The 16,033-nt window shown below is 46.0% G+C and overlaps 1 protein-coding gene across 13 annotated transcripts in view; it reads left to right on the top strand.

Moving 5' to 3' along the window:
- The window catches only part of RBFOX2 (RNA binding fox-1 homolog 2), a 177,624-nt gene that overhangs the window by 106,059 nt on the left and 55,532 nt on the right, over window positions 1–16,033 (top strand). For all 13 annotated transcript variants that reach the window (XR_008235506.1, XM_052789264.1, XM_052789261.1 and 10 more), the window contains one exon: window positions 8,023–8,247. Coding sequence is in view for 12 of the 13 variants with exons in the window: in XM_052789264.1 (XP_052645224.1) it covers window positions 8,023–8,247 (225 nt within the window). In the remaining variant the exon portion in view is untranslated. The remainder of the gene's footprint in view (window positions 1–8,022; window positions 8,248–16,033) is intronic.

Below are 16,033 nucleotides of genomic sequence, written 5' to 3'. Positions count from 1 at the left end.
GCTGGTAAGTAGATGTAGCTCTGGGCCTTATTAGCATTGCATAACTCTAAAGCTTTGGCTATATCCAACAGGAAGCCTCTTTGCAGGTTGCCAAGGGGCTTCTTAATTGAGTGTGTATGCATTCAGCACCGAGAGCCTGCATTTGTGCGTTGGGATAGAGCAAAAGTTGACCATTACTGGAAATAATGACAGCATGGGGATGAGTGTGTGCTTCCTGTGTATAAGAGTAAGATAAGACTATAATTTTCTTTCATCCTTTCCTACAAAAGAGGGACTTGAATGTCTTCTCCATAAAGTTCTTGAACACATTAAAAAAAAAAAAAAAAAGCCAGCTGTTTTATTTTACAGAACAGTTTTTGGTGGCCTGGAATGATAGAGTGTATACTGGAAGATAACTTGTTCTTCCCTTGCTTTACATATCTAGGAGAAGGAAGGGCAAGATTAGATAATCTAGTGCAAGCTTGCACCAGGAAGTTGAAGAAAACATGCCTTTAAATGGCTAGCTAGGTGCAAGCCTAAGTGCAGGCTTTTTTTTTTTTTTTTTCTTTTTCTGGTGGAAGATTACCTTGTTTAGTTAACTCAATGCAAAAAGCATTTCTTAAAATGATTACATCCAATTTAAATTCAAAAAAGAATGCATACGTATACGTTTTCCTGTTTTATCAAAACTAGCATAAAACTCCACCAAGCTTTTGCAAAACTACCCATAGGTAGAGCACTGCTTTCGGGAGGTTTCAGGAGGAATTGCTCTTGTGCTTATGGTAGTAGAGTCAAAATCCCGCATCCTATTACCCCAATATGTCACAGATCAAATGAAGATCAAGCTCCAGACATGCAGATGAAATACAAAACCTCTTATTACTGTGATCCTCTTCAAGGAGCTTTTATGATCAACCCACATCAAGAAAGAGAGTGTTGATTTTATCAGTCTGGGTCACCAGACACACGTGCCAGTTTTGCTCTCTGGAGTAACAGAAATGCCTTTGTAGTGTGGACTATGGGTGTCAGAGTAGGGTCACGTTACCCCTCTGAATCCAGGAACAGGTTTGTATGAAGATGAAGAATACAAGATACTTGTATCTTTTGTATATATCCTTTTCACCTCCAAACTTCCTTTCTGTAGGCATTCCTTCCCATTGAGAAACTAACCCATAATGAAATGGCCATGATGCAGAAAGTGTTATTACTGCATTTTAGGGTAAAGAGCTTGTATGTTGTTTGTGGGCACCCGCAGGGTTTGCATGGCTAGGTCACTATTCTGGCATGACTGGGGCATTGGAAAGCCATCACTTCATCATCCTATACATCACTTTGCCTTGTGTCTGAGTGTCTTCATGACCCTGAAGAACAAAAGCACAGTCTTTAAAATCGAGGCTTAGGTTCCACATGCTGTGAGAGCTACCAGTGGGGTTTATCTCTGGTGTAATGCCCCAGCCTGTGGTTTTCTGGAAGGAATAATGCTCGAGTTCCTGATGGGTCTTGGAGCATCCCTCAGGCTGCTTTGTGTCCATTCCCCTTTGGGAAGAAATTGCTTGCTGATATGTTTGTTATCAGTGGGCAAATTGTGGGATTGCCTGGGGAGGGGGTTAACACATGCCGGAGACTGCGGCTCCGTGGCAGCCTGAGCTCATCCGAGTCCTGGTGCCCGTGGCTCTTCCCTCCCCAGCTTCTCCACCCCCTCTCCTTTCTGGCTCCGGTTCTCCTCCAACTCCTTGCCAAGCCATTTTAGCACTCTTAACTGGGAACAAAACTAACCTGACAATAAAAAGCCAGTCCTTTTTTTTTTTTTTTTTTTTTTTTTTTTCTGGGATATGTGCTGAAACGGCTCAGCGGAGGGCAGACGGAGTGCCGTGGCTGGCAAGGGAGAGAGGGCAGGAGCGCAGAGCCGGAGGTGGGACGGTGGCAGCTCCGGCCAGAGCCCCTCTGGAACCACGGCCGAGAGCGTGAGACCCACCGGAGGAGCCCTGGGCGGGGAGGCTGTGTTGGAAGGGGCTGGGAAGGGGAGCCTGCCGGGGAGAACCCCAGCCCATGTTCCTTATTAATTCTTTCGCTCCTGGGTAGCAGCGTTGTATGGTAGGACCTTTCTCTTCTGTCTGCGTACAGCCGAGGAGCAGCGCTTGGCCGCTTCTGCAGGAGGCTGTGACCTGGGTTGGAAGAGGGATGGTGTGGTCCCCGCATCCCCCTCCCTCACAAGGATCTCTTTCATGCAGAGAGCTGAGGGCAGGCAGCGGCTCCAGGTTGAAGGATCGTGTCAGGCTCTTCAGATCCGAGCTACAAACATTTTTGCTGTTTACGAAAGGGATTAGGTTAGCGCAGAGAGCAAACAGTCGCAGCTTGGAACACACACTGGTCTTCACAAACAGGTTAATTGCCCCTGTTAGCTGCAAGTCAGTTGCTTCAAGGCTTCATGAAACGAGTTCAGTGAAGGCATACCTATTAGAAACACCCTTCCAATAATAGGCTGTGCTGGTTTTGGCTGGGATAGAGTTAATTTTCTTCATAGTAGCTAGTATGGGGCTCTGTGTTGGATTCGTGCTGTGAAAACTGTTGATAATGCCGAGATGCTTTTGGTAGTGCTGAGCAGTGCTTACACAGAGCCAAGGGCTTTTCTGCTCCTCACCCCACCCCACCAGCGAGCAGGCTGGAGGGGCACAAGGAGTCCGGGAGGGGACACAGCCGGGACAGCTGACCCCAACTGACCCAAAGGATATTCCAGACCATAGGATGTCATGCCCAGCATATAAAACTGGGGGAAGAAGAAGAAAGGGGGGACGTTTGGAGTGATGGCATTTGTCTTCCCAAGTCACCATTATGCGTGATGGAGCCCTGCTTTCCTGGAGATGGCCGAACACCTGCCTGCGCATGGGAAGTGGGGAATGAATCCCTTGTTTTGCTTTGCTTGCATGTGCGTGGCTTTTGCTTTACTTATTAAACTGTCTTTATCTCAACCCACAAATTTTACTTTTTTTTTTCCCTGATTCTTTCCCCTATCCCACTGTGGGTGAGAGTGAGCGAGCGGCTGTGTCGTGCTTAGTTGCCAGCTGGGGTTAAACCATGACATAGGCATATGCTCATATCTATCCCAATGATTTGGGGGTTACCAGAGTTGAAGGGCATATTTAAGAGATTATTCGATGTTTGCATGCTGTAGCATTTGTCTGCACCCCTCTCGGGTGCTTCTGACTCGCAGCAGGGTTATGGACAGCACAGACCATTTACCTTGTGGCAGTTTGTATGGAAATGCCTGTACAGCAATTGTACCAGTTTAGCTTTACCAGGATTATAATTTTTATGTGGTTGGTTATGCTTTAATATCTATGCATATTATGGCGTACCAATACAGAAGGGATCTGGAGCTGCATTGCTATAAGGCTCCTTTCATATCCCTGTAATTACACCCCTTTCTCTAATGAGCAAAACAAAACAGCCCTTCACAAAATAGACTGATCTTTGACAGTTTTATGGGAGTAGGAGGCTTTTGTGTGCGTTTCTGGTGTTCGCTCTTGGTGCTCCAGTGCCGTGATCTTGGATCACCACCTGCTGTCTGCTCAAAGAATTCATCCTATGTCGCATTTGCTGAGCCACGTTTCTCCTCGTTGAGATATTGTCCCCAGCTCCCACCCTTCTGCAAGTTACCGCTACATGCGGTTACTTACCGTTCCTCGGCTTAGCTTAGAGCTACAAAGTTTGTTAATTAAGTTAAAGCTGCATAAACTCTTAGAAATGTGTCTCCATTAGGGATTTTTCACTGGTTTAGCTAATTTGTTTTTTAAACAAAACATGGGATGGGTTTGTACTGAGCTGTGTAGGCAAAACCCTGACTTAAGGAAGGAAGGTGGCACCTGCGAGGACGTGACTGGACCTTTGTAGGGCTGAGAATAGAGGCCTGAAAGGGGAGCCCAGGTGGGTATCCTGTATCCCTCTTGTGCCCCGAGGGCTTGGGTGCTGATGAATCAGATGTGAACATTTTGCAAGAGGGGAGCTGCTTTGAATTCCTACCTGATGTGGATGAGTGATTTCTGTGGGAGCAGAGCAACAGAATGAATCAAAAACATAGGAGTTGCTGGTTTTGTTTGAACTATAGGTTACCGTACGTTGTACTGAAGTTTTTTCATTTTTTTTAAGGAGCATTTTTTAATTACATTGAGTTCCAGTTGCACTGAACAGCCTTTCCCAGTTTGGTGAGCATGGGGTGGCAGCTAGCATAGTCAGTGCATGGCAACAAAAACTCATGGAGGGAATCGGTTAACCTGGAACTGCTGAAATTATTCCTGCAGCCAAGTGTCCCTCAAGCGCCTCTCCTGGATATGGCCAGCCACCCTGCATTGTGGCTGAGAGAAGTATCTGTCTGGTCCTGGACATCAGTTAAGATTTATTTCATGCCTTCACACAAGTTGCAGCCTGGCTTTCCTAGTCCTGTGATGGCATCCTTGTGTGTGTTTGGGGATGGTGACTACTCTTGGACATAGCCATCTCGGTCTGTTGTTGCATTTGAGTCAATGTTTAAGAGAATTTCATGAGCTAAAACAGGCAGGATTGGCGATGCAGTGAGGTATGCTGTCAAGATTGGTTAGACAAAATACTTTCAGTTGAGTCTCTCTTCCTACATAGGTACCTTCACCAGGAAGTTTGGGGATTTCTCCGTGTTCTTTGTACCTCCTGAGAAGTGGGAAGAGCAGTGCTTCTGACTGCAGGATTTTCCCTGATGGGTTAGAAGTAGAGAAAGGAGTTCAGGTTCTGTGTTTGAAGACAAATGGGATTTCCCCCCCCCCCCGCCCCGTGTTAGTTCTTGAAAATATGAAGTGTTGTGTAAATGTTGAAATTTGGTGGAGTAACAGAAGAGGTAGAATCTCCTCTGGGTTTGGAGGATATCAGTATGCTGCGAAACCTGCAGAGATCTCATCGGGAGTCCTTTTCTGTAGACACTAGTGGAAACAGGAAAAAAAGTAATTCTAAAGCATCAAAGGAAATTAAAATAACCAAAAAAAAAAAAAAAGAGAAGGGAAACGTGTACATAATCATATCAAGAGAAAAATAATTTGAGATACAGATACTTCATGGGATGATGAAACCTGGACAAGCATAATGGTGATAGATCTACAGCTAACCTGAGACATTAAATTAAGGATACATTTGTAATAAAAGATATGATTTTTGTATGTTAGTGCGATTGGGGGGGAGGGGGTGTGACAATGGTGTTAAAAACATTTCATTCTGCATCAGAAATCCCTTATTTGAAAATCTTAGGAAGGGCAGGGAGAAGTAATAAATAAAGTTACCAGGATATTTTGGCTTGTGAGGTGTGATTAAGCTCAAAATAAATATGTATCATCAAAACACCACAAGCAACAGGAGAGAGCGAGCATTTTTAATCCTGCAAACATTTGTGGATAATTGAAGAAGGGAGAGAAAATATTTAAAAGGTTGAAACGCATTTAAACTGGAAGGAACAGTATTAACTGAGGGGTAAAAACATTGAAAATGAGATTATATAAGGTTTATGGGCTGGCATTTTAAGTGGTCTAAGAGTGAGATTAAACAAAATGCTGGAGTATGTCCTTTCAGGAGCAGCCCTGCACTGTTGAGAGAATGGCAGAATAGGTTTTGTTTGTGGCTAATTAGCATTCTCTTCATCCTATCTGGGGTACTACTGGCTTGTAAATCTAGCTTGTTTTAAGAAAATTGGAAATAGTTTCTGCTACTGCATGTTTCCTGGGGTTACTCTATCGATTTCTGAAATGTAAAACGAAAGAAATCAGTTTCATATTTAGCTCCTATTTTAACACAAGGGAGGGGCAGACAACGTGGGCTGTATTGGAAGCACACAGACAATTGGATATCATGAAATATTGTGAGCAAAAGAGCTTGAAAAGGAGGCAGTATGTGGACAGAGTGGAGCTGTCGTGGCAGGGGATAAACAGCCCGAGTAGGTGAGAGACGGGGTTGCTGATACCTGGTTTGCAGCAGGATAGCCATTGTTCAGCCTCTCCTCCCTCCCGTTTGTAAAACTTGCCCTGCGGACCTTGATGATGGTTTAGGTCGAGTCAGAAGCTCTTTGCTTTGAGGCCGAGAATGGCAAAGGAGTGAGCAGAAGTGGAGGGCTGGTGGAGCTGCCCTCCTTTTGGAGGGTGGGGGGGGAACCCTGTCCTGCTTTCAGAAAATGCGCTCGGTGTGTGAAAAACCTCCGCAGAGCTGCTAGCACGCGACACGGGGCTGCAATGGCTCGGGGGAGTGCGTGCAAGGAACCGAGCGCTGGCCGTGGCTGGCATGCTTGCCTGAATTTTTCTTTCTCAGATAAGGCTGCGGAGTTTTGTGTTTCTGCAGGCAGCGAGGCTTTGCAGCGGCTGGACTTTAGTTAATGAAACCGTTTGACGTGGGCCAAGGCTGCAGCTCAGATCCGCTAAGTGGTATTGAATGCCCTTCCCTCTCCTTCTCCCCAGCTGTGGGAGCGCGTGGCCACGTGGCCCCCGGGGGAGGCAGACCAGATAGACTAATGTCAGAGCAAATCTGGGATTCAGCCAGCATCTGACTGACCCGGTGCTGGCTGGAGGTACACTGCATTTATCATTGTTTCCTTCGCCCGGAAGGGAAAACTGCAGGTAGGCCGATAAAGGGACTGAAAGGTTTGTCCGGCTTCACTGGAGGTCCGTCAGCCCCTGCATGCTCTGCTGAAAGGCTGCTTGGTAATTCCCACTTTGCCTTTCCTATCCGCAGGATAAGGTCTGCTTTTGTTTTACTCCATTGATTTAAGCGTGCTGGTGTCAGAATAGGCTCGAGCACCTCCGGGCTTTGTGGGGGAGGACCCAAGGCTGGAACAGGAGCCAAAATTTAAAATCAGGATTAGTCTGTTGACACATACATAAATCAAACAGCCCTCCTATCATAAATCTTTTCCGTGGATTTTTTTTCTGCTGCGGTGGTGGAAGCAGTAGGAGCGGTGCAGCAGCCTGGGCTTCCCAGGGTTGGGTTTCAATGTCAGGGCTGTTCTCCTTTGCCCCGGGTGGCTGAATGCAGCTCCCTGCTACCCCCTCAGTGAGATCCCTGCAGCGGCTGCAGGGCTGCATGCTTTCGTGTTAGCTTTGGGTGGTTTTCAGGCATGGTGGGGTAGGTTTTTTTACTGTCTTTTGGGGATATCTTTTGCATGGTCAGCTGCCTGTTTCTGAGTCATCTGGTTAGTGTCAGCTACATCTAAGGCAGTGCTAAAAGCTGCGAAGAAGTCCACTGTCCTAGCGTAGAGGTCTCTGTGGGGTACCCTAAGCTGAGGAAGGAGTGGGTAATTAATGCCTTCTGTGATGGTAGTGATTCTCAAGACTGGGGAGAGAGTGAGTGTGCTCCAGGCTTGTGTTCTCAACTTAGGTCCCACAGCTGTTCGGTGTCTTCTGCACAGGCAGCAGAAAGCAAATGGGATATTCTAGCGACTGGTACCAGAGCACCCGTGCTCTGTACTCGGTGCTGCCAGAGCAAAGGAGGGGGCTGCTGCACAGATCGGTTTTAAAATGAGTACTTCTTTCTGTCACTGTAACACAACAGAGGAGAGCGTGCTCTGAACCACACGAGGTGCTTGCTCGTGAGCAGAGCCACGAGGGTCAGGCTGGAGGAGGTGGACCCAGATACGGTACTTCTAGGCATATTAAAGAACCCTGTTCTTCTGTCTGTGTTTCCTTCTGCATTGCAATCTTTCAGTGCCTCTTCCCCCTTCCAAAATAATGCCTTACTGTGTTTAAAGCCTCGTGTGAGATTACAGGGATATGCAATTTGCAAGCCCCATAATTTGTTCTCCATATGGCACCTGGTAGCAAGAAAGTTGCCCCAAAAAGTTTAAGAAAACAGTATCATGGCTCAGAGGAGCGAGGCACGCTCGTTTTCATAGAGAAGATAATAGAAGAGTGTGCAATATTATGGTGGTGGTGGTGGAGGGGCTATTCACATGAAAACGCGTGTGTGTGTATATCATTTCTCAGGCTGATGTTTTGATCCATCTTCTGTAGTATAAAGCTGTTGTCTCCTTTTCTCTTTCTTCAGGGTAACCAGGAGCCAGCAGCAACTCCTGATGCAATGGTGCAGCCATTCACCACAATCCCATTTCCACCACCCCCACAGAACGGGATTCCCACAGAGTATGGGGTGCCACACACTCAGGACTATGCAGGCCAGACCAGCGAGCACAATCTGACGCTCTACGGAAGCACGCAGCCGCATGGAGAGCAGAGCACGAACACGGCCAGCACGCAGAATGGATCTCTTGCAGTAAGTGCAGAAGGGTGCAGAGCCAGGAGAGCAGCACGGTGCTTTGGGAAAAAGCAGCCATTGATTAGATTGCTGACTGCTTCTTAAGTATTGAGCAAATAAGCGGTAGACTTGAAAAGGAGAGAATTATAAACAAAACACAGCTTCTGACCTTTCATTACTAGGTTTCTGTCTTTCCCTTTGTGCTTGTTCCCCTTATAAATAGGTGTCTGCGAAGAGCAGTAGTACTTGGGACCATGGTGTTTTTGCCATGGTGGCATTGTCTGAAGACAGTGCTTTACAAAAGTGTTAATTACCTTGTGTTAATTGGCAAATGGTTCAAATGAATGTGATGGAGGCAAATTCTGGGAGGTTGACGGTACGAAGGATTAGGGTGAGTGCATGCGTTGTAGGTGTAATCCCAGAGTGGTTTTGTTCTCAGGAAGTTAGCAGAGTAGAAAAATACTTTTCTTTGTCTTTCTGAAGATGGCAGGGAGCTTCAGGGGACAAAGATAGGAGAGGACCTCTCAGCTACTGGGCATCCATTTGCCAAACAAAGATTTTCACCACCTTATATATTTTTTTGCTTTCTTCTTCCCATGGCCTGGAACTGGCACTGGGCAACACGCTGGCAGATTATCCCAGGAAAAGCTTTATCCACCCCTTAAGCCACTTGTTAAGACTTAACTTCCTAATAAAGAGCCTTATGGTGAGAGCCTTTGGTGCTCAGGGGCGGATTTAATCTGTTAATGCTTTCAGTTTTACTTGTAGTTGGGTGTTTGGCTCGTAGAGATTATTTTCCCCCCAGTAAGTACTGAGTGAATTCAGTGCCAATGATTGGAAGAACTGATAGTGCCAGCTTGAGTGTGCATGGTTCCCGGTGTGTGCCTCTGCTCCTTCTGCAGTGGGAAGTGGCTGCATGGTTGACACCGCTGGTTATGACTTTGATAAGATATCTTTGAGTTCATCCGGGGAACGCCGCAACTTCAGCATCTCGAAGAAGAAAAAGAGCACAAACCCTGTAAAGCACATCGATAGTGTGTAAAAGGAACCTCAGATGCCTTACTCGGCAAACACGCGCAATGTAGATGAGGAGAGATCAGGCTGGAAATAAAACTTAGAGCTGGTGCAGTGTGCAAAAATGCAAGTCACCATTTTAGTACTAGATTGTCTGATGTTGTTCCAGCCCGTAAGATCTGGGCTGCCTGTCTCCAGCAAACAGCTATCTCGAGCACTGCCAGTTGGATGGGAAAGCTGGAAACGGGGAATAAAACAGGGCAGTGGCTTTCCCCATGTATTTTTGCTGTTCCCATCCTTGCCCAGAGCTTAAGAGTGTTTCTTTTTAATGGAAATGATGCGAGCCTTGACCTTGGATATAAGCTCTTGCCAACCCTCCTGCTTCTCTTCCATATTAGGAGCCATCTCTGTGGCACTGCAGGGCCGAGCTCTGTGTTTCATCAACTAATGCTGGCTCCGAGGAGCCCACAGCGCGTGGGGAGGCTGGCTAGCCTGCGAGGAGGGACTGGGAGCCCATCTGTGCGGAGGGAGCGCTGCTGGGAGACTGCTGGGAGGCAGCGGTGTTGCCAGGAGGCTGCGAAGGGAGCCTGACTGGCAGGGGTTATCCGAGAAACAGGCCGAATAACACGTAACGCTTGTATTGGCTGTGGGAAACAGGTGGGCACGTCTGGTCTGACCATTTGACGTGGTTAAAGATGTGCGAGCTGAGCGTGCAGAGTTGGGCTTGCAGACCGTAGCTAGTTGGGAAAGGGTAAGGGCGCAGACAAGCGTGTTGCTGCCGCTGCTGTGGCTGGGACTGATCAAACCCGGAGGATCCCAGATGGTGGCACAAGAAGAAATCCAGGGGCAGGGGGAAGGTGCCTCAGCCAAGGGCCTTTCATGTGCCCGGGGTCCTGGATCTTCTGAGTCCCTTTATCTTTCTGTCTAGGACTCCTGTATGAAGTTATTTTGATTCTGTGGGCTGCCTTGAGATGTAATTGCTTATAACTTTTCTCCTTCTCAGTATGCTGATTAATGATGTAGGAACGAGGGGAAGGAAGAAGGCTCAGTAGTTACTCAGGCTAAAGCATGCTATTAAAATACAGCAGAACGGGTTGGTTATTTCACCTTGAACATCTGCAGCTAATGTCAAGCATCTTGTCCCTCACATACATTGGTTGTTACTTGTTTGATATACATGTTCAGTCCATGTGGACTAGACTGCTATGCTTTAAGGCATCTTTTCCTTTCACCATTTTGTTGTCTTGCTCAAACAACAGTGCTAACTTTAATAGAGCAAAAAGTCGTCGTGAGTGATGTATGATCCTTCCCTCCCATTATTACAACTGACAGGCGCAGCTGCTGTCATGTGTGTGAAGGCAATACCCCAGACCGAACAGCCGGTGGATTTTTTTAGCTGCGGGCTTGAAGCCTGTGCTCCCATGGGATAATTCAGAAATTCCTTCAGCCAGACAGATAAGGTCTCTCCTTGCTTTTAAGAACAAGGACTGTGCTTGATCCAGTTGGCAGGACAGAGTGAGATAGCGAAAGGTGTGCTCAGATGGCAGGGCTTTCCTGCTTTTCAGGCTGGTAGCCTTTAGGATAATCGCAAAAGTGGCAGAGAATTTGGGGTGGCTTAAAGGTCCCTCGTGGAAAGGGGAGTTTCATCTGGTTGGTAAGACGTTATGCAGCAATGGAATGGGGTCTATAACGGAGTCCCTAACACATTGGGTGGGAGCACCATTTCACAGAAACTCTGCAGATTGTGGTGGGCAAGTGAGATTGAATGATTTGAGATCAGCCGTGGTGTCTGAGTTGATAGACAGTGGTCTGGAAGCCTGAGGTCAAACATCAGCAGTGAACTTAAGTAAAATAAATTTTGAGGGTCAAAGTCCATGCCTTCCTGCGCAGTCTAAAAGCCCTGAGCAAAGGGGGAATGACTGGTTGGTGTCATCAGCTAAGGACGAGCTTGGTTCTGGAGGTCTGAGTAGCGGAAAGCATTTAAAGCTCTCAGAGCAGGGGCATGGAAGAGAAATTGGCACAATAGGTAGTGTAATACAAACAGCTTAATATTGTGGAATCTTTTTTTATTTTAGGATCAAGCCTCATCTGTGGGGCTTTGTTTCTTGCCTGGCATGTGGGTCTCCCGGTCTTCATCTCCAAGCATCTGTCCTTTCTCTTGATACTGTCCTAAAGCACAGCTGAAAAGACCTGGATTAAAAATAGACTGAGGTATCGGACCATATTTGGCCTACTCGGTCTGCCTGTTGCAGCCCGTCTCTTAAACCATTGACGCTCTGCATTTCACTCTTACAGTGCTGGGTCTTCTGGTTTCTTCCCCTTCCCCCTTCGTGGTTTACATTAGTGCGCTTTATCCCTAATGGAGATGCCCAGCACAGATAGCTGCAAGTGGAGATGCTAATTAGGCTGCAGTACCTCTGGCAGCTGAGCTGATCTAAAGATTCACCGCTGTCAGAAAGGAGAGATCTGGCTCCAAGCGCAAACTCCCACTCCTATTTACTGGCTCTGGCATTCCTTACGTGAGCCACTTTAATTCACTGACCTGGCAGAAAGCTGTCCAATTCTTTTGCTGGGTTAATGAATTAGAGCAGCTCTTGGAGGGATCCAGCAAATGCTGTTGTTGCAAGGTAAGCGTATGGAGTGCATGGCCAGAAGCCGAGAGCAATTGTCAGCTCTCTGCATCTCCTGGTACTCTACCCGTGGAGGGAAGATTAATCATCCACTGAACTAAAAAAGCTTGCTTGATAGTAAATGCAATGCGCTTAATACTGTGAGCTGATTATTCAACTCATTTCTCTTGTTAATGTCAGAGGGAAGAATTTGTGTGTCTCTATAAATTATGGAATGCAGCTGGAGGTACAGAAGTAGAGGAATAAGTTTATGTAAATTACTTTGCATGAAAATGGCAGGTGCTGTCGCCTTGGTGTTACGTTGTCATGAACCAATATAAAGCATTATTTAATTACAGAGCATCGTGTCTCCTGGCTTCTTGATGTGCCATACCGAAACATATTTAACTCATCTGCTATACCATAAAGGGATGTTGCCTTTCTCATTTCTTAAAGGAAACACATCTGTGGTGGGGGACCCCTATGTATTGTGTTCAGAAGCAAGACAGGGGAGCTGCTCGGTCATCCAGCTGTGCCCCATACATCTAGCAAGGGTTTGGAAGGAAGGGAGCCAACGGCATCAAGGGTTCCTCAGCTGACTTTTGTAACACATGGATGATGTTATAATGATTACTTTCCCTTGGGTACTTCTTGCCTAGTCTGAGATTGCAGAATTTTCCTCTGTAATTATTTTTGATCACTTTAGTAATTAAAGCAATTGCTCATGTGAGGTATTTCAGGTGAAGAGTATGTTTAATGAATATCCTCGCTTATCTTTTGATACTGCTGAGCAGGTAGACACGAGGAAGAACTAGCTTCGAATAAGTAGCTAGCTGCTGATTGTTTGGCCACCTCAGCTTGGAAATTGCTGTCTTGAGGTAGTAAACTCTGACATTTAACATCAGGAATTTGCTTTGAGTATGAGGCAGATTATTTTATTATTTTGAGTATGAGGCAGATTATTGTCAGCACTTGTAGACTTGTGTCTAGTGAGGCAGATCTAAAAATGATTTCGAAAGAGAAATAGGAAATAAATCAGCAAATATCATTATGTTAGAGTATACAGCTGAGGTACTTCTGCATATCTCTGAAAGGTTATGGCAGTTCTAGAAGTAGTACAGGGAAGGATAATAGTGATGATGAAAGGGATGTAGCAGGTTCTTTATGAGAAGAAATGAAATCTTCACTTATGAAAAGAGCTGACAGGAATGAAGACGTATGACAAGTACATAGAATATTGAATGGTATGGGAAATAAAATGGGGAACTTTCCCATTTTCACTTACTAGGGCGCATGCAGGAAATAATTGGGTGCCACGTATGAAAAAAACCAGGTTTTTGTTTCTTGTTTTTTCCATATAATGAAGAATTTGGCATTGGAACTCTTGTCCATAGGATGCTTTGGAAGTTGAGACATCAAGTGGCTCAGTTTGCTGGAGGCTGTGCTGGAGAAAAATCACCAAACGTTTGCCCTGTTCTTAAATTCTTCCACAGATGCCACAGATTTGGCTGCTGTCAGAAAGAAGATAGTGGGCTGGATGGATCTTAGTCTGTCACGGTGTGGCTGTTCTTCTGCCACTGTCAGTGGAGCGGTCCAGGGGTGGCCACTAGCTCGGGAAGTCTTGCTGCTTCCTTTGCCTTGTCAGGGCATCCCTGTTTTGTGAGGAATGGGCTGGAACTGCTCACAATGGGTTTGACATTGTGACCAGCAGAGCAGGCCTTTCAGGGGGCTTCATTTCACCACTTCATTGAAAGGGAAAGGAAAAAAAGAAAAAAGAAAAAAAAAAAAAAAAAGGAACCAAAGAATCCTATTAAAAAATGCTGCTCAGCAAAACAAAGTAATTTTAAACATCGTGACATGGAAAATGTTATCTGACATATCAGAGATATCATTGTTGTGCAGGATAGGTAGCAAAGCTGCCTATATGCTTTCCTATTTTAGGTTTGTGCTCTGACTTCAGGTGCGCTGTATCTTTCTTTAATGAGGAAAGTGAACAAAATGACTTAAGCTTCAGTATGTCTGAAAACAGGTAGCTAACAATCAGAAAAAATATGCCCTGAATTAATCTGACTATACTGAAAATAGTTAAAAGCCTAGCAGAAATTATTTGGTACGTCCTTAGCGATTTTTTTTGTCTGGTTTTTGGCATACAAAGTACTTTTGCACGTTGTTAATTGTGCCTGTAGTGTAGCCCAGTTCTTTTCTTAATATAACACTGCTGGCATCTCTGAAAAATCAAGTACGTGGATATAATTCTAAAATTAAGTTTACTGCTGTTGAAAGGTGATTGTTAGCCCTGCAGTCTTCTGTCTGCTGAACAAGTGTCATTTAAGCAGCAAAGGTTCCCATGCCCTTTGCTCTTGGATGTGTAGGACCTCAGTCCTACTCTGGTAGAGTGTGGTGGGGCAGGAGAGAGGGTTTGTGTCTAGTGCCTAACACTTCGCTCGTTTTGCCACCGAAAGGGCTCAGTGGATATCTGTTCACTGGTGGGTGACTGGTTGTTTTGATGTGGGTTCTTCACTGGAAGTTGCAGAGATCTTCCCACGTTGTCTGTACTCTCCTTTGCAGTGGGAAGATTGCCTTCTGCCAGTCATAGCTTTCAGTCCTTGTCTCCACACAGTTCCTCAAGCTCTTGATCCAAACAAGGTCTTTTTTTTTTTTTTTTTTTTTTTTGATCCGAGACTGGTCTAGAAGCAGTGGAGTGAGCAGAGTCTGTCTCCCAGATTTTGTAAGCCACCCAAGTCCCCTTTTAAATATAGTTGTTAGTTACAGTTCGTATTTTGTAAATATTTTCTTTGCGGTGATTTATGGCTCTTAACCTCCTCATTATGATTCACAACATTTTTGGACCGCCTGCTTCCTGGGGGAGAGGATGGGGGGATGTTTTTTGCTTTTCTATAACTTGGACCTGAAGCGGTTCCAGTTCTATAAGCAAGTGGGAGATGGAAACAGAATGTGCTGGGTATTAATAGTCTCTGTGCTGGCCTGTCGCACTGGTGTTTGGCTCATTGGGGAGGTAGCCCTCTGTCTGGCCGTGCAGATGGAGATCTGCTCGGAGCTCAGGTGGTGCCGGAGCCCCTGCCTCCCTCCCGCCGAGGAGAAATCCTCAGTAATTGCTTGTTCACCAGCTGCTTTAGGACAGAAGAGTCTAGTCGAGAGGTGGGAAGATGGCTGTAGAGCTGCCCCTAAACCTTTCAGAACACCCTTGTGTTGCCAGGTGTCCTTCTCCCCTTTTACATGGGTAAGTGCACACATATACATCTGTGCTTCTCTTCGCAGCTGCCTCTTCTTGCTTAGGGTTTCCTTACTGCTGGTGGGTGTAAGAGAGGAGCCGGCAAGGGAGCAGAGGCAGCAAATAGTTAAAAATGAAGCACATATTGCGCGTGTCCTGAGCTCTGATACATTTCTTGGTGACCTTGAGCAGAGCTCAAAGCTTACATGTGCAGGCGTGAATGACATTATCACCTGCATAAGTATATGTTACGCAGACTATGCTGAGGAGGTAAGGTGGATCCAATACTGTTTCTAAACGCGGGATCTTTGCCGCAGCATGTCTCTGTGGTGCCTGACGACAGGCATTGAGACCTAGGGAACATGTATTAGCTCCCTTCCGAGCTGAATTGCTGTCTGTAGTGAAGGGAGAGGGCTGGTTCTTCACTGTGAAGTGTTGACATGAGGCCAGAAGGAAGGAGCTGAAACTCAGTGTGGGGAAGGAGTCAGGGTGGGGAGTGGGTGCTCGGTGAAATGCAGGCTTTTATCATCTGGCTTGGTCAGGGTAGTGCTGTTGCCAGTCTCCATTATGTGCTGCCTGAGAACAGGCTCCAGGCCCTTCCTTTCATCTCCTTCCTAATGAATTAAGACAAGAAATAACTATAAAAGGGGGGGGGGGGGGAGCAAGATCTGAGGAGACTATTTCTTTCGTTTATGTTGTAGCTGAACGTGTGGCAGTAGACAAAAGTATTGAGATAATGTTATAGTGGCTGAAAGTTCAAATCTTACCTTAGGGCCATGGATGGTAGAAATGAGGGAGCTACAACATCCAGAGAGAGAAGATATTTAATGTTAAACTACTGCTGAAAAATCAGGATACGTGAAAGCCTGAAAAGCATTTGGGGACTCTTAGTGTAGTCAAAAAGGTAAGAGTGGACTGAGATCCCCTGTTCCTTCTATTGTTTCTCCTC

This window comes from Harpia harpyja, chromosome 6 (genome assembly GCF_026419915.1).
Source record: "Harpia harpyja isolate bHarHar1 chromosome 6, bHarHar1 primary haplotype, whole genome shotgun sequence".
NCBI lineage: Eukaryota > Metazoa > Chordata > Aves > Accipitriformes > Accipitridae > Harpia > Harpia harpyja.
This window is presented reverse-complemented; position numbering and strand designations above follow the sequence as displayed.